The sequence below is a fragment of the Bos taurus genome, chromosome 5 (assembly GCF_002263795.3).
Source record: "Bos taurus isolate L1 Dominette 01449 registration number 42190680 breed Hereford chromosome 5, ARS-UCD2.0, whole genome shotgun sequence".
Classification (NCBI taxonomy): domain Eukaryota; kingdom Metazoa; phylum Chordata; class Mammalia; order Artiodactyla; family Bovidae; genus Bos; species Bos taurus.
Genome location: NC_037332.1, coordinates 116,523,669 through 116,542,606, shown reverse-complemented (window position 1 = coordinate 116,542,606; position 18,938 = coordinate 116,523,669). Strand labels below are relative to the sequence as shown.

Sequence of the window (18,938 nt, the reverse complement as noted above, 5' to 3'; positions counted from 1 at the left end):
TGGTCCCCAGGAAGGTCGGATCGCACTGCCACCCGCGCGCTCCAGGCAACCCCGGGGATGCGGGTCCGCGGGCGCTCTGCCGAGGGCGTCCTCCGGGTACCTGACAGTCGCGCAGCGTGAGGTGTCAGCCATAGCGCGCGCGCGTTCCGCGCCCGCGGTGCGGGCTCTGCGCTTCGCCGCGACCTTCCGCGTGGGGGCGGGGTGTCGAGCCTCGGGGGCGGGGCGGCCCCCGCCCACTACTTGCTTCCGACACACCCGCCGCGCCAGGAGGGTTACCCTACAGGCTGGGGAAACCCAGGGCCACCCCAGGCTGGCAGTTTTGGTGTGAGCCCCCACCTACCCGATCAGACAGGAGCCAGGGACGGCAGGGGCAGAGGGCGGGCGTGGGAGAGTGGGTGGGATAAGGGAGTCCCTCTCCATGGGGACCCTCTGAGAGGTGACTGCAGAGTCCCCTGGGAGGCAGAGGAGCCCTGGGGCAGTGGTCCCTTTGGACAACAAGTGGGACCAGAGGCCGTGCTGTAAGGGCCCCAAGCCTGGGTGCCTCTGTCCTGGGTGTGGCCTGGACAGTTGCGCAGGGCCTCACACTTAGAAGGACCCCATGCTCGCTTTGAAGCTCTGCTGTGGTCATCTTGAAATTCTTCACCATCTTTGAACAGGGTTCCTACATTTTGATTTTGCATGGGGCCCTGAAAATCATGTAGTCGGTCTTCTGACAGCCAATGCATCTTTTCTGAATTCCCCACAGCTCACCACCTCCTCGGCCACTAACCCCAAACTGAGTCAGGACCAGCTCACTCGCATACCGAGTGCTCTTGCAGCAGGCAGGCCTGGGCCTTTGGTTTCCCTGGACCCCGCCTAAGAGGCCCCTGTACTTTCAATCCTGTCCACCTACAATCTATCTCCCTCACAGCAGGAGGATGCTTCCAACCTGGAAATCAGATCAGGCCCTTCCCCGCTCAAAACCCTCAAACACTTCCCCAACCCACTTGAGATGAAATTCAAATACACGACCATGGTCTCTGAGACCCAGCTTGCTCTGGTCATTGGCCGTCTCTCCAATGACATCTCCTACCACTTCCACTCCTCTCTGCTTACTCAGGCCCCACTACTAACCTCTCTTTCCTGCCTCCCTGCATTTGTACTTACAGTTCCCTGCCCTAGCTATGCCCTTCCCTAGCTCTGTGTGAGCCATGCTCCCTCATTTCAGGCTGATCTGTTGGCTCAGAGGGCACCTCCTTGAAGAGGTCTTCCTCGATTCCCCATCTCATTCTCATTTTTATCTCTTTAACTGCCTTATTTTTCATCTTATCACTTATCACACTCAAAATCCCACATAGTGTATCATGCTTGGGTGAATTTTGATTGTCACTCACTCCTATTATAATGGAAGCTCCATGGGAACTAGGCTTAGTGATGAAGCCTCGAAGAGTGCCTAGTATATAGTAGGTGCTAGAGAACCGTGTGTGAGATGACTAATGTTAAATGAATGGGGAATGAAAAGCAAAAAATCAGAGATTATAAGGGATAATCAGAGATAATAAGAAACAAATAATTAGATGACAGATCTAAACAAAACGTATCAGTCATTATATGAAGTGCTGAGAGTTATTACATTAACCGTAAATGGTCTTTGGTTGTTTTTTCAGTTGCTAAGTCCAGTTTATTATTTGCCAAGACATGGAGTGCACCTTGCCAGGCTCCTCTGTCATCCACCATCTCCCAGAGTTTGGTCAAATTCATATTCATTGAGTTGGTGAAACTATCTTACCATCTCATCCTCTGCCTGCCCTTCTCCTTTTGCGTTCAATCTTTCCCAGCATCAGGGTTTCTTCCAATGAGTTGGCTGTTCTTATCAGGTTCCAAATAGTGGAGCTTCAGGATCAGTCCTTCGAAACAACATTCAGAGTTGATGGTGTAAATAACTCAATTAAAAGCCAGGGATTGACTGAGTGATAAAAGCATAAAATTGTATGATATGTTGCCTGTAAAAGACCACTATAAATGGGAAGACATAAATAAGTTGAAAGTAAATGAATGAAAAGGCAGGTTTTAGGCTGGTTTAGAAAAGGCCCATCAAATTGCCAACATCCCCTGGATCATCAAAAAAGCAAGAGAGTTCCAGAAAAACATCTATTTCTGTTTTATTGACTATGCCAAAGCCTTTACTGTGTGGATCACAATAAACTGAGGAAATTCTGAAAGAGATGGGAATACTAGACCACCTGATCTGCCTCCTGAGAAACCTATATGCAGGTCAGGAAGCAACAGTTAGAACTAGACACGGAACAACAGACTGGTTCCAAATAGGAAAAGGAGTACGTCAAGGCTGTATATTGTCACCCTGCTTATTTAACTTATATGCAGAGTACATCATGAGAAACGCTGGGCTGGAGGAAGCACAAGCTAGAATCAAGACTGCCGGGAGGAATATCAATAACCTCAGATATGCAGATGACACCACCCTTATGGCAGACAGTGAAGAAGAACTAAAGAGCCTTTTGATGAAGGTGAAAGAGGACAGTGAAAAAGTTGGCTTAAAGCTCAACATTCAGAAAACTAAGATCATGGCATCTGGTCCTAACACTTCATGGCAAATAGACGGGGAAACAGTAGAAACAGTGGCTAACTTTATTTTTGGAGGCTCCAAAATCACTGCATATTAAAAAGCAGAGACATTACTTTGCCAACAAAGGTCAGTCTAGACAAGGCTATGGTTTTTCCAGTAGTCATGTATGGATGTGAGAGTGGGACTATAGAGAAAGCTGAGCGCTGACGACTCTGTGCTTTTGAACTATGGTGTTGGAGAAGACTCTTGAGAGTCCCTTGGACTACAAGGAGATCAAACTAGTCCATCCTAAAGGAGGTAAGTCCTGGGTGTACATTGGAAGGACTGATGTTGAAGCTGAAACTCCAATACTTTGGCCACCTGAGGCAAAGAGCTGACTCATTTGAAAAGACCCTGATGCTGGGAAAGATTGAGGGCAGGAGGAGAAGGGGATGACAGAGGATGAGATGGTTGGATGGCATCACCGACTCAATGGATATGGGTTTGGGTAGACTCCAGCAGTTGCTGATGGACAGGGAGGCCTGGTGTGCTGCTGTTCATGGGGTCGCAAAGAGTCACACAGGACTGAGCAACTGAACTGAACTGAACTGAAATGAAATGAATGAAAAAAAAAACAAATGCCACGTAGACGATAAGCTTGAGAAGGCCAGTGCTGCGATCTTATACTTCATTCCATTGCCTTTACCTACGTATACTGTGATATAACTGACATATAATATGGCTATTTTTTTAAACAGCCAAAAGAGAATTCAAATCAAAGGTTGTCACAAAAGACAAACACATTTCATAATGACAATAGGGCCAATTCAACAGAAAGACAAAACCACAATTGTGTGTCTACCTAATAAATAGACCTCCAAATATAGGAAGCAAAAGTGAACAGAATTACAGAATGAAATAGACAATTCCACGGTTACAATAGGAGAGATTATCATCTTCTCTCAGCAACTGCTAGAACTAGAAAAAACTGCAGAAAAGATATAGATCTAAGGAACAGCACCACCCTTCTTGACTTGACTCCCAAACAGAGGACAGTAGAATACACATTCTTTTCAAGTGACATGGAACACACAGATGGACGCAAGACAGACCACACGGTAGATTTACACAAGTCTCAACTCGTTCAAAAAGGTAAAGGATCGCACAGAATAGTCTGTGACCATAACAACACTGAATTACAAATCAATAACTGTGAGGATTTTTACAGAAACTCTAAGAATCTGTAAGTGAAAGTGTAACTTGAATTGACAGGTCAGAGCCAAAGAAGGGAGATTAAACGACTGATTTCCTGGGCCGCAGGAACCCCACTGACCACGCTGACCCCAGGCCACCGAGGCCCCCGAACCCCACGCCCGCCGTGACCCCGGCCCGCGCCCCGGCCGCCCCGCGCCCGACGCGCCGTGTCCGTTGGCCCTCCGCCCTGCGCCTCCGACGCAGCTCGCACCGGGCGCTGCCATGGGGCCCGGGCCGGCTCTCCTGCTCCTGGGCCTGGGCCTGGGCCTGGGCTGTGGGCCCGGCCGCCCGCCTCCGCCCCCGGCTCCCGCGCAGGCGCCCGGCTCGCCGTCCCGAGACCGACCCATCCAGACGCCCGCCGCGGCCCGAAGTGCCGCGTCCGAGACCCGGGCCCTCGTCCAGGCGCGGCGGCCGGAGGCCGCGCTCCGCTCGGTCAGGGCCTCCCGGGACCCCGGGGAGCGGGGCGCAGGCTTTGGCGGCCTTGGGGCCGGCCGCGCCCGCGTCAGCCTCCGGGCCCGCGCGGCCCCGGGCGGCGGCATCTTCCTGAGCGGCCGCCGCGGCCTCTGCCTGCCGGCCGGGCGGCCCCCGAGCCTCGTGCCGCGCTGCGTCCGCGCGCACGTCCAGCTGCGCGCCCGCCGCGCCCCCGCCGCCGCCGCGCCCGCGCCGGTGGACCTGCAGCTGTCCGCGCCCGGCGGCCGGCTCTCCCTGCGCTGGCTGTCCCGCCTGCCGCGCTCGCTCGGGCCTCTGGAGTGGACCTTCCGCCTCGGGCTGCTCGGGCCCGCGGCCGCCGAGAGCCGCGCGTTGCCCCGTCGGGCTCTGCAGCGCGGCCGGCGGTCCTACCCGGGATTCGTGGCCCGAACCGAATGTCCCACGGACGGGCCCACCCCGGTCGTCTTAGAAGCTATCAGCCCGAACAGCTCAGAACCCACTGAGTCCTCCGTGTCCTGTCAGGTAGTCAATAAAAAGGTCTGTAAATTGGACCGCGTGCGAATAAATAGGAACGACGATAAACCAGTGCGACTGACCAGGGACATGGGAGACACCTTCAATGCAACAGTCATCCTCTTCTGTCCCATCCAGGAGTACTATTATTGGGGTTGGTCTATCTATTCCGTTCCTTATGTAGGGGCCGTGCCTGACTGGACTAAACCTCTGGAAAAGCCACCGGTCAAGTTTAGTAGAGGTTTCTTTGTGGTGACTATACCCCCATATTCTATACCTTGGGGGGTGTATCTGTTTAATTTCTCGGTGGTTGTTAGAACACGGGATCCCCAGGTTCCAGGGAAGAACGACTCAGACCGCATCTATGTCGTCATTTTTAGACGTCCCCTGAATGCTGTTATTTCAGGGCCTTCCAACATCACAATTAATTTCACAGATGGGGTGACTCTCAATGGAAATATGTCTTCTGATCCAGAGGAAACAGACCCTCTAGAGAAAGAGAGGCTTAAGTTTCTCTGGTACTGTACCACAAACCCAAGAAACTATGATGGAAAAAAAATAACAGTGATAAGCAAGGAAGTTTGTCTCCCAGAGCAGGTTGATCTCAAGTGGACATGGGCTTCTGGTCCTATTCTCACACTTTATCCAGAAACACTTCAAGGCGGCCGTGTATATTTTTTCAGACTGGTGATCCAGAAGACCGGCAGGTCAGCCTTTGCTGATGCAACGGTGCACGTGCTTCAAGGAGAGCCGGTAGCAAGCATTTCATGCATTGAAAATTGTGACCAGGTTCTGGTTTTATCAGAGAGATTCTCGTTGTCTCTGGATTGCACAGGTTGTACAGCAGGCCGAGATGTCTATCGGTGGTCCATTCTGACGTCTTCAGGTCAGGAGGTGCCATTGGACTGGACGGGGCAAACTTCAACAGGACGGAATGGTGCTTATGTGTCTATAAAAGCTTTTGCTTTCTGGAATTTCAGGGAAGATAAGTTTTGGATTTCTCTAAATGCAGCAACTTGGAGTGGAGTCACCTTGGTCTTAAGATATCCTTTCATTATTCACCATGTCCGTATAACCACAGACTGCAAAATTGTTCCAGAAAAAGGAATTTCCTTCATTACTCAGTTTGTTGTCATTTGTACTCATTTCAAGCATAAGAACATTGTTCTTACATATAAAATAATAGTTCCTGATGTACATGGTTTTGGTGAGATCAGTTCTTTGAAAGAGAATAACTTTGGATCCATCCTGTATTTGGGAAAGAATTCCACATCGCCCCCTTCCTTTCTCCCTGTTGGTGTGTTGGACAGTCATTATGCCTTGAAAATAATTGCTCAGGCATATAATACCTCTCTGGGAGCTTTTTCTCAGGTGAACTTGTATGCCACTGTGCGGCCTCCCACTGATGTAAAGTCATCACCAACTGTGCTGGAGGAGTTATCCAACTTCACCGTGGGACCAAATTCCTCCCTGTCTACTTTGCTTCAACAGCAGGATTTTCTAAATGCAAGTTATTTAATATACGTAGTAGCTTCTGTCTTGAATAGCATGAAAACTGATGCAAGTCTTCAAGCTGACAAAATTAAACTCCGAGAACACCTTTTCAATCAGACACTCATTCTTCCTATAAACACTCTGGTGAATATTAGCCAGGTGGTCATGACTATTACTAAATTAACAGAGAAAACCTCTGAGATCAGTGCATTCTCCCAGAAACTGGCCACAGTGAGGACTTGGCAAGCAAGCCAAGCCCTCCAAGATAGTCATCAGAGAGATAAGAGCATTTCTTCTGAGCAAATAGAAAGTGTGTGCACTGGAATCTTAACAACCTTGTCTAACATCCTGAAACTGCTGGTTCATTATGAAGTCTTTGAAGAGCCTTTCCACGTGGTTGAATCTCTAGCAGACACGGTATTGGCTGTGAAAGTGCCGGAGAATGAGACCACTGCCTTGAGGACCTCCAACTTCAAAATGTATGTCAAGAAAACCGAAAAGTGGAATGTTACCAAGTTCTTCAGCACCCAGAAGCACTGTCAGAATTGTTTTTATCCCAGCCTAAATGTGAACAGCGTTCCTAGTCTGCCTGCCAGCGCTCCGATTTCGACGATGTTTTGTGAATTTGCGGATGACCCTTTCCCTTGGCTAAATTATGGGGAAAACATTTTGACCCAGGTGGTTGGATTCCGAATGACAGGAGTGGAGGCCACGGGTGACGTGATTGAGATCCCACCCGATGCAGTGGAAGTGCACCTCATCAGGAAAAACCTGAGCTTTGGAAGTTTTAATCTCACGGTGGGACCCAGCTCAGAGCCTTATGCAGTGGATGAATCAGCGACAAAGACGACAGGGGCGTTTAGCTTTGTTGTGGACGGTACTGCAGGCAGGGACGTGTTGATCCACATCATGACAGACGTGTCCGTCTTGTTCACGGTGTCTGTGTACGCGGGCCGTGAGATCACACCCAACTCTTTTATGACCAGCTACCTGGTGCCCCATAAAATCCCTCCGATTGCCAACGAGAGTGACCTGTTTGACCCGGAGTGTGCAGTGAAGGAGGCCCGAGTGGTCTGCCTCCCCGCGGCCCTGGTGCAGGTCATAGCTCAGCGAACCGATTCCTCTGAGTGCACCATCGCTGTGGTTCTACAGGCACCTCGTTTCGTCCTAAAACCCAATAACAAGTTGGTGAGAATTTCTGTTTTCAGCATTACGTGCTTGAATATGTTTGGGATCCAGAGCGATTGGAGAGAAGATACCTGCGTTGTGGGAGAGAAGACTACTTGGCAAAGAGTGCACTGTATCTGCAAGAACCCACGGCGGGCCAAACGGCAGCTGGATATAATCAAACAGGCCAACCTTCGCCTGCATACCCACTATTTGACGGCCAAGGTGATCGTGGTCCCTAACTCTGTGGATCTACAACTGGAGGCAGTCAAGAACGTCACCCAAAACCCTGTGACCCTCTTCACGGTACTTCTCATTATGCTGTTGTACTTGATCCTTGCGTTCTGGGCCTTGCACAGAGATGAAATGGACCAGTATCTTAGGGAACATGTGATAGTTCTCCTTGATAACGATCCTTATGATAATGTGTGTTATCTAGTCACTGTTTTTACAGGAAGCCGTTGTGGTTCTGGGACCAGGGCCAATGTCTTTATCCAACTGCATGGAACCGAAGGTAGCAGCGATGTGCACTGTTTAAGCCATCCACAATTTACGACTCTCTACCGAGGAAGCATCTGCACTTTCCTCCTAGCGACGAAAAAGGACTTGGGTGACATCCATTCCCTCCGTGTGTGGCACAACAACGAGGGCAGGTCCCCTGAATGGTATTTAAGTAGAATCAAAGTGGAGAATCTGTTCAGCAGACACATCTGGCTCTTCATGTGCCGAGAATGGTTTTCTATCGAATCCTCTTTGGACCGAACCTTCCAAGTAATGCCCCCAGATAAGCCTCTCAAGAAAATGGACTTTTTCCTTATAGATATAAATTATAAACTAGGGAGAAACCACTTGTGGTTCTCCGTTTTTTCTGGTGTCATTTCTACACCATTCAATAGGCTCCAGAGGCTGTCCTGTTGTTTAGCCATGTTGCTGTCCACACTTCTGTGTAATATTATGTTCTTTAATCTAGAGAAGGAGATGGAAGCAGAGCCACAAGAGCAGAGGTACATCAGGTCGATGGTGATCGGACTGGAAAGTGCCTTTATTACCCTTCCTGTGCAACTAGTGATCACATATTTGTTCATCTATTCCCAGAGGAGACCTCTTATATCTCTACATGAGATCACTCCTCGGAAGCATCCTTTGAAGCCAGCTGCTAATGAACACTGGGAAGAACGGCTGGGAAAGTGGCATGCTTATGAAATTGACAAAGCACACTCCCAGGAGCCTGAGAAGTCTAATAGATATCCTAAACCCAAGTCTTCTCTCAAGGTCACCTCTAAAGGACAGCCCCCGCCCAAGCAAGCAGAAAGCAAGGTCTCTGGTACCCAAAGGAAGATGTCAGGCACCCAAAGCAAGGTCTCCAGGCCCCAAAGAGATGTCTCCAGTACACAAAGAAAAGTCTCCAGCACCCCAAGAAAGGTCACCGACACCCCAAGAAAAGCCTCCAGCACCCAAAGAAAAACCTCTAAAGCCCAGGAAAAGAATAAAAACACCAATAACCCAAATGTTGAAGACAATCAAAGCATTTCTTCTGAGGATCTGCCTCCCCAGCCGGGTTCACGAGCCCTCAAAGAGAAGCCCAGGATTGTCCTGCCTCGGTGCTGTATTAGTGTCGCCTGGCTCTTGGTTTTTCTTACCTGTGCATTATCCTCCTACTTCATCATATTTTATGGACTGACTTACGGCCTCGAAAAATCAATAGCATGGTTGTTTGCATCGTTTTGTGCATTCACTCTGTCAGTCTTTCTCGTGCAGCCATCTAAAATCATACTTATGTCAGGCTACAGAACAAGTACAGCCAAGTATTCAAAGAACCTTTCATGGATCAGCAACTATCACTTCACTGAGATCAAGTTGCAAAACCTCTGGAAGGACCCAGAAGAAATGGACAGACGCCACCAGTTTGTCATGGAGCTCCGAAACTCAAGGATGTACCAGCCTCTCACCCAAGATGAAATCACAATATTCCAAAGAAAGAAGAGGATCAAGAGAAGAGCTTTCCTGTTCCTGAGTTACATCCTCACTCACTTCATCTTTCTGGCTCTCTTGCTGAGCCTAGTCGCTGTCCTACGCCCCACTGACAGCTTTTACTATAATCAGTTTATTCGGGACCAGTTCTCTGTGGATCTGGCAGGCGTGACCAGGCTGGAAGACATCTATCAGTGGCTGAACAGGGTGCTGTTGCCTCTGCTCCACAATGACCCGAATCCCACGTTTTTCCCTGACAGCTCCTCTAAAATCCTTGGCTTGCCACTCATGAGGCAGGTGAGGGCGCAACCTGGAGAGATAATGTGTCTGCCGGCCAAGAAATTTGTGGAGGGCAGCCTCAAAGGAGAGATTCGCTGTCACCCCGAATATGGCATTGACCCAGAAGACACAAAAAACTACTCTGGGTCATGGAATAGAGTTAGTAAGCGGGACACTGACAAGACGACCAGAGGGTTTACTTATAGGCCTCCGGAGAAGAGGTGGGCGTACTCTTCCTATGGGCTGCTGCACACCTATGGCTCAGGAGGATACGCCTTCTATTTTTTTCCAGCAGAGCAGCAGTTTAATTCCACACTGAGGCTCAGCGAACTCCAGAAAAGCCACTGGCTGGATGAGAAGACGTGGTCTGTGATTGTGGAATTGACCACCTTCAATCCAGACATCAGTCTCCTCTGCAGCATCTCGGTCATCTTTGAGGTCTCTCAGTTAGGTGTTGTGAACACTAGCCTGAATGCGCACTCCTTCTTGCTCACTCATTTGAACAGAAAATACCCAGAAGAAATCTACTTGTATGTGGCCATCTACCTTTTCTTTCTTGCCTATATTGCTGACGAAGTCAATGTCATCACGGATGAAAGGACTGCCTACCTGCAAAGTGTATATAATTTGCTCAACTTTGCTCTAAAATGTATCTTTACCTTGTGGATCATACTCTTTTTCAGGAAGCACTTCTTGGCCATCGGTGTAGTTCGGGCTTACTGGTCAAACCCTGAGGATTTCATTCCCTTTCATGCAGTGGCTCAAGTAGATCACACCATGAGGGTGATTTTGGGTTTCCTGGTATTTCTGACGATCCTGAAGACACTCCGGTATTCCAGGGTCTTTTACAATGTGCGTCTGGCTCAGAGGGCCATTCAGACTGCCCTTCCTGGCATCTGCCACATGGCATTGGTGGTGTCCGTGTATTTCTTTGTCTTCATGGCATTTGGGTACTTGGTGTTCGGGCAGCACGAGTGGAACTACAGTGACATGATCCACGCCACCCAGACAATGTTTTCCTACTGTGTCTCAGCTTTTGAGAACACGGAATTTTTCAATAACCGGGTTCTCGGGGTCCTCTTCCTCTCATCTTTCATGCTGGTGATGATCTGCATATTGATCAACTTATTTCGTGCTGTGATTTTGTCAGCCTATGAGGAAATGAAGCAGCCCGTGTACGAGGAGCCCTCAGAAGAAGTGGAAGCCATGACTTATCTGTGTCGGTGCCTACAATCTGCTTTTTGCTGCCTGTGCTTCAAGCCCAGGGCAGAAGATGATCCCAGGTTCTTCATCAACATGGTGTACGGGCAGCCAGAGAAGAACAGCCGCCGCTACCTGGGGCTGAAGACCAGAAACATTAATGGGAAGAAAATGGTTTACCTCGTCGTGTGATCCATGGCAGTGTCAAGGCCCACAGACAGGTTCCTCCAAAGGCTCGGTTTCTGGGGTCGAGGGGCGTTTCATGGCTCAGTTGTGTTTCCCACCCGTATTCTTCACAGTGCACCCCGCATCTGGACGTGTCTGCAGCGGAGGCCTCCAAGCTTGGAACTTGAAAGGCGGGTCAAGGGCAGCATGGCCTCTGCGGAGAGAGGAGGGCGACCATCTGTGAGTCCCGGGTTCATTTCCCTTTTTCTTAGAAGCTGCTGTCTTTGGCACCGACTGCAGTTTAGAGGGTTAGAGACCTAGATTTGGGGGAGGGAGCTGAAAGGGCCCCCAACCTCATCTCAGCTTGTCAGAAGCAGCAGGTGAACGCTCCTGCTGTCCCGGTCCCCCTGTCCCCGAGGCTGGGAGGCCAGGGCTAGTGGTTGGGGGCAGAGCCCAGGTCCTCCGGCCCTGCTGGCCCTTCCCTTTGCTGATGGGGCTGCAGAGCCTCCCTGCCTCCTTACCCCCACCACACACACTCCAGCTGGGCAGGGTGGAGGGGCCTCATGAGGGGTCCCAGGAGTGGCCCTTGTGCCTGGAAATGGAGGGATGTGGACCAGGGTGCAGCAATCTGAAGTTTCCCGTGTGCTCTTAAGGCCACTGCAAGTTACAGATGTACAACTTAGTAACATGTTTCTGTCTATGAAACATGCCTTTTCTGAAACAACAAGTTATGTGTTTATGCTGAGGGGTTCACACTGAAAGGTCGTAAATATGCCATGTACCGTGTGTTACCATATATACTTCTAGGATTTGGGCTTTTGGTTATTGTTGGCCTGGTGGATTGTTTATAACACATGAGTTAGGAAAATGATGTAGCAGCTCCTTTATTTTCAGCCTAAAGCATGTTCCTTTACGTAGATGTCACTTTAAGCTTGATGTGAATTAAATGTATGATGTTTCCTGAGGCCTGCAGTGATTTCTGTGATAGGCGTAGGTACACAGCTGGCGCCTGCCCTCCACATCCAGTGCAGCAAAGGGGAACGACCCACAGGTGGTGGCTGCTTTTCCCAGGTGTTTGCCACTCATCACCCCTGGAGAACGGAATGGCTACCCACTCCAGTTTTGGCCTGGAGAATTCCATGGACAGAGGAGCCTGCAGGCTACAGACCACGGGGTCACACAGAGTTGCACAGGACTAACACTTTCAGTTCACTTGGCACCCGGAGGTGCTGATCTGCACTGCGTGGCCACGGCACCTCACACCTTGGCAGGTGTAGGCACATGCACAGGTATAGGCCTCCATCCCTTCCTCCCTGTTGTGGGGGCAGTCTTCATCAGGTGAGTAAACGAAGGAGCTTTGTGACTTGCCCAAGGCCACCCAACAGTTAAGAGTCAGAAGCTCAGTTCTGGGTTTTCTATCTACCCTGGCGGGAAGTCCCAGGTGTGCCCAGGTTCTGATCCACTGTTCCGAGTGAAGTTCACGTTCATGGTTAGCACCTCCCATTAGCACAGGACTTCTGAACTAGTTGCGAGCGTGGAAAACTGGGGCTAACTCTTTATATTGGGTTCCAGTCAGGCGCACTCGCCCATGGAACACAGAATTGTGGAGTGTAAGCCCTGGCGATGTGGGCCAGGAACTGTGGGCCAGGCCCCCCTTAGAGGCTGGGAAGACCCATGGCAGATAAGGCAGTCTCAGGTGCTCTTTGGGGGAGGGTGGGGAGCGCCCAGACATTCTTCCCAAATTTAGGCATCAGCTCAAGTCTCCACCCCTTCTGATGTTGTGGGAGGCCCAGGGTCACCCTATTTGGGCTCCCTTCCCTGGAAATAAGCCCCCAAGTCAGCACCGCATCTCATGATTTGGAGGTGCGACAGAGTCAGAAAGGCACCGCCCAAGTGGGCAGTCCAGGAACAAGGCTGGGGATGGGAAGCCATCTGAGACAGGACCAGGGACAGCAGCTGAATGCCCCGGGGAGACAGGACTCTCCACTTCTGGCTACAGTGAGAAGTCTAGCAGATTTGCAGGGGTGTTCCCATGTGTACTGGGAACGAAGGGAGTGCCAGGGGCCTTCCAGTGTCAGAAAGCAATGACACGTATTCTTAGAGTTTAGAAATCTCAGAGATGCCAATTGTAACATTGTCAGCGTGGAAATTATTAAAGGGAAACCTCACTAAAATGGAGTCGGGAGGCCAGATGCGGGGTCTCATGCATACCCCACTCAAGTCAACACAGATCCCAACTGGAAGAGAGGTACTGGCAGGAAGTGATGCAGGAGGAAGAAAGATTTTCTCCTTGCCTGGCAACTGCGTAGCCAATGAGAGGCTGTCACAGCTCAGCCAGTGAAAAGCTATCATAACAGCCCCTCCCAGCTACCCCTTCTCTATTAAAGATCTCTTTTCTTTGTTCTACCAGACTTACTTGTCCCAAACTGCAATTCATTGCTGCTCCTGAATGAATCCATTTTTCTGGTAAAAATAACTGGCTGTTTTATTGTTTTAGGTTAACATCTGGGAAATAAAGTAATGAGAAAACTATAAATTCAGGTTTCTCCAGAAGGTCGTTTTCCTGGAACATGGCGTCAATTTCTAAAGGAATCTTTTAAGATGCCTTTATTCTTACCACATTTCCAGGCACAGGGCAGGCGCTTTTCAGAAGAAGTTGGAGGCAGTTATTCATGCCTCCTGAGTGTGCATTGCCCAGGAAAACAAGATAGATGTTCTTGGGTTTGTTTTTCACTCAGAGGAGTGGAGCAAGCTTTGTATGCAGAGAGGTGGCACCATCTGAAGCTACATGTCCTTCACCTACCTCAAACTGTTGTGTTAATTAAGAAGACTTGTATTTGTAAAGCCTGCTTCTGTGTGTATATTATACTCTTCAGTTCAGTCGCTCAGTCATGTCCGACTCTTTGTGGCCCCATGAACCGCAGCACGCCAGGCCTCTCTGTCCATCACCAACTCCCGGAGTTCACCCAAACCCATATCCATTGAGTCAGCGATGCCAACCAACCATCTCATCCTCTGTCGTCCCCTTCTCCTGCCCTCAATCTTTCCCAGCATCTGGGTCTTTTCAAATGAGTCAGCTCTTTGCATCAGGTGGCCAAAGTTCTGGAGTTTCAGCTTCAGCATCAGTCCTTCCAATGAACATCCAGGACTGATCTCCTTTAGGATGGACTGGTTGGATCTCCTTGCAGTCCAAGGGACTCTCAAGAGTCTTCTCCAACACCACAGTTTAAAAGCATCAATTCTGCACTCAGCTTTCTTTATAGTCCAACTCTCACATCCATACATGACCACAGGAAAAACCATAACCTTGACTAGATGGACCTTTGTTGGCAAAGTAATGTCTCTGCTTTTCAATATGCTGTCTAGGTTGGTCATAACTTTCCTTCCAAGGAGTAAGCATCTTTTAATTTCATGGCTGCAATCACCACCTGCAGTGATTTTGGAGCCCCCCAAAATAAAGTCAGCCACTGTTTCCCCATCTATTTGCCATGAAGCGATGGGACCAGACACCATGATCTTAGTTTTATGAATGTTGAGCTTTAAGCCAACTTTTTCACTCTCCTCTTTCACCTTCATCAAGAGGCTCTTTAGTTCTTCAATTTCTGCCATAACAGTGGTGTCATCTGCATATCTGAGGTTATCTCCAGCCCAGCGTTTCTCATGATGTACTCTGCTGAACTCCCCAGGTCGGTAGGTGCCCAATATGCTACTGGAGATCAGTGGAGAAATAACTCCAGAAAGAACGAAGGAATGGAGCCAAAGCGAAAACAACACCCAGTTGCGGGTGGGACTGGTGATAGAAGAAAGGTTCGATGCTGTAAAGAGCAACATTGTATAGGAACCTGGAATGTTAGGTCCATGAATCAAGGCAAATTGAAAGTGGTCAAACAGGAGATGACAAGAGTGAACATCGACATTCTAGGAATCAGTGAACCAAGATGGACTGGAATGGGTGAATTTAACTCAGAGATGACCATTATATCTACTATTGTGGGCAGGAATCCCTTAGAAGAAATGGAGTAGCCATCATAGTCAACAAAAGAGTCCGAAATGCAGTACTTGGATGAAATCTCAAAAACAACAGAATGATCTCTATTCATTTCCAAGGCAAACCATTCAATATCACAGTAATCCAAGTCTATGCCCTGACCAGTAATGCTGAAGAAGCAGAAGTTGAACAGTTCTATGAAGACCTACAAGACCTTCTATAACTAACACTCCCAAAAGATGTCTTTTTCATACTCTTAAATATTTACTTAAAAACTATACAACAGTTAAAAGCATTTTTTCTCTTGGCCATAAATTCAGTTCTCTAAATGCATCCTCCCTCCACCACCCTACAGAGGGCCAACCTTTCCTTTGAGCCAGAAGAAACCTCTAGTGTCTTGCACTGTAGAAGACTTCACCTGGGTGCTGGATACACTGCTGTATTTACTTTGTGAGATTTCACCTTGCTGCACACTTAGGAAGTATGTATTTTTCTGTATGTATGTTATACTTTTAAGAGTTTACTTAAAAAAACTAAGGCCTGCTTCTGGCATTTCATTCAGCACTAAAAGCAAAACTGCCTGTCTTTGGAGCTTAATTTTACTGGAAGAAATGGAGAAAGGGATGAGCAAGGTTGTACTTAAGTGAGATGAAGTGCATAAAGAATGAATCCTCCAGAGTACCCCCTTTTGTTGCTACTAGCAGTGCTTTGCTTTAGATTCTAATCTGCAGTCAATTTCTTATTTTTCAATTTTCAAATCTTTCTCAGTCTTCACTTAACTAAAAATATATAATATCAATAGTATTTGCAATGTTCTGCCTTTTCCAGGAATGTAATAGAACTGGAACCACACACTATGTAGCCTTTACATATTGGATTCTTTCACTTAGTTATATGCACTTACATGTCCTCCATGTCTTATCATGGCTTGATAGCTCATTTCTTTTTAGTGCTGAATACTCCTTTGTCCATAGTTTCAGAGAAGGCAATGGCATCCCACTCCAGTACTCTTGCCTGGAAAATCCCATGGACAGGGAGCCTGGTGGGCTGCAATCCATGGGGTCACTAAGAGTCGGGCACGACTGAGCGACTTCCCTTTCACTTTTCACTTTTATGCATTGGAGAAGGTAGTGGCAACCCACTCCAGTGTTCTTGCCTGGAGAATCCCAGGGACGGGGGAGCCTGGTGGGCTGCCGTCTATGGGGTCACACAGAGTCCGACACGACTGAAGCAACTTGGCGGCGGCAGCAGCAGCAGTCCACAGTTTATTTATCCACTGACCTACTGAAGGACATGTTGGTTGCTTCCAAGTTTTGGCAATTATGAATATGAATAAAGCTGTACTAAACATCTGTGTGCAGGTTTTTATATGGACATAAGTTCAATTCCTCTGTTGAATACCAAGGAGCACAACCAATGGATGAGACGATAAGAGTATGTTTATTTTTGTAAGAAACTGCACAACTGCCTTCCAAAGTGGCAGCACCACTCTGCGTCCCCGCCAGCCGTGAACGAGCGCTCCTGCTCTCTACATCCGCAGCAGCATTTGGTGTTGTCAGCGTTCCAGATGTTGGCCATTCTAATGGCTGTGCAGTGGTATGTTATTATTATTTTAATTTGCATCTCCCTGGTGATACAGGATGTGGGACATCTTTTCATATGCTTACTTGCCATTGTGTATCTTCTTTGGTGGGGCATCTATTTAAAGTCTTTGGCCCATCCTTCACTGGGTTGTTTCTATTGTTGTTGAGCTTTAATAGGAGTTCTTTGTATATTTTGGATAACAGTCCTTTATCATACATGTCTTTTGCAAATACTTTCTCCCATTCTATGGCTTGCCTTTTTTATTTTTTAATTGGAGGCTAACTGCTTTATAATGTCATATTGGTTTCTGCCACACAACGTCCATCAGCTGTAAGTGTACATATGTCCCCTCCCTACTGAACCTGCCTCCCACCCTCCACCCCATCCCACCCCTCTAGGTTGTCAGAGTGCACTGGGTTTAGCTCCCTGTCCTACATAGCAACTTCCCGCTCGCTGTTTTATATGTGGTAGCATATATCTTTCAGTGGTGCTCTCTCAGGTCCTCCCGCCCCCTCCTTCCCTCAATGGGTCCACAAGTCTGTTCTCTGTGTCTGAGCCTCTACTCCTGCCTTGCAAATAGGTTCATCAGCACCATTTTTCTAGATTCCGTGTATATACATTAATATACAATATTTGTTTTTCTCTTTCTGACTTACTTCACTCTGTGTAACAGGCTCTAAGTTCATCCACCTCCCTAGAACTGAGTCAAATTCATTCCTTTTTATACCTGGGTAATATTCCATTGTATATATGTACCACAGCTTCTTTATCCATTCCTCTGTTGATGGACATCTAGGTTGCTTCAGTGTCCTAGCTGTTGTAAATGGTGCTTCAATGAATGTTAGGGCATGTGTGTCCTTTTGAAATATGGTTTTCTCAGGGTGCATACATGGTTTGTCTTTTCATTCTCTTGATTTAATGCCTATTTCACATGCAGTTTCTTTTGGGAAACGATTTTTTTCTAAAGCTTTATTAGATATTTTAAATCCTTTTGGATTTTTTGTAAGCTTTTTATCAGTAACTGTTGTTGTTCAGTCTGACATCTGGCAACCCCATGGACTGCAGCACACCAGGCCTCCCTGTCCTTCACTGTCTTCTGGAGATTGCTCAAACTCATGACCATTGAGTCAATGATGCCACCCAATCATCTAATTCTCTGTTGCCCTCTTCTCCTCCTGCCCTCAGTCTTTCCCAGCATCAGGGTTTCTACCAATAAGTTGGCTGTTCACATCAGGTGACCAAAGTATTGGTGCTTTAGCTTCAGCATCAGTCCTTCCAATGAATATTCAGGGTTGATTTCCTTTAGGATTGAATGGTTTGATGTCCTTGCTGTCCAAGGGACTCTCAATAGTCTTCTCCAGCACCACAGTTTGAACACATCAATTCTTTGGTACTCAGCCTCCAGCTATCACATCCATACATGATTATGGAAAAACCATGGCTTTGACTATACGGACCTTTGTTAGCAAACTGATGTCTCTGCTTTTTAATACACTAAGTTTGTCATAGCTTTTCTTCCAAGGAGCAAGCATCTTTTAATTTCATGGCTGTAGTCACCATCTGCAGTGATTTTGGAGCCCAAGAAAATAAAGTGTGTCACTGTTACCATTGTTTCCCCATCTATTTGCCATGAAGTGATGGGACCAGATGCCATGCTCTTCGTTTCTTGAATGTTGAGTTTTAAGCCAGGTTTTTACTCTCCTTTCACTTTCCTCAAGAGGCTCTTTTAGTTCCTCTTCACTTTCTGCCACAAGGGTGGTGTCATCTGCATATCTGAGGTTATTGATATTTCTCCCGGCAATCTTGTGCTTCATCCAGCCTGGCATTTCGCATGATGTACTCTGCATGTAAGTTAAATAAGCAGGGTGACAATATACAGCCTTGACGTACTCTTTTCCTAATTTGGAACCAGTCCATTGTCCCATCTGATGCTTCTTGATGGGCATACAGGTTTCTCAGGAGGCAGATAAGGTAGTCTGGTATTCCCATCTCTTGAAGAATTTTCCACAGTTTGTTGTGGTTCACGCAGTCAAAGGCTTTAATGTAGTTAATGAAGCAGATGTAGATGTTTCTCTGGAATTCCCTTGCTTTTTCTATGATCCAACGGATGTTGGCAATTTGATCTCTGGTTCTTCTGCCTTTTCTAAATCCAGCTTGAACATCTGGAAATTCTCTGTTTATGCACTGTTGTACTTCAAGCCAACTTGAAGGATTTTAAGCATTACTTGCTAGCATGTGAAATGAGTGCAATCAATAACTGTGGACAGCTCAAATCAAAATTAACATTATTTTCTGCCTAAGACCACATGACTTGCTCTTTGAATATTATTTCACTTAACTCTTTCCGTG

The 18,938-nt window shown here is 47.8% G+C and overlaps 1 protein-coding gene across 1 annotated transcript; it reads left to right on the top strand.

The window, feature by feature from the left end:
* Positions 1–3,454: 3,454 nt before the first annotated feature.
* PKDREJ (polycystic kidney disease (polycystin) and REJ homolog (sperm receptor for egg jelly homolog, sea urchin)) lies at positions 3,455–11,044 on the top strand. Its single transcript, XM_024992920.2, has one exon. The coding sequence runs from the start codon at positions 4,022–4,024 to the stop codon at positions 11,042–11,044; it is 7,023 nt and encodes a 2,340-aa protein (XP_024848688.2). The 5' UTR covers positions 3,455–4,021.
* Positions 11,045–18,938: the final 7,894 nt, after the last annotated feature.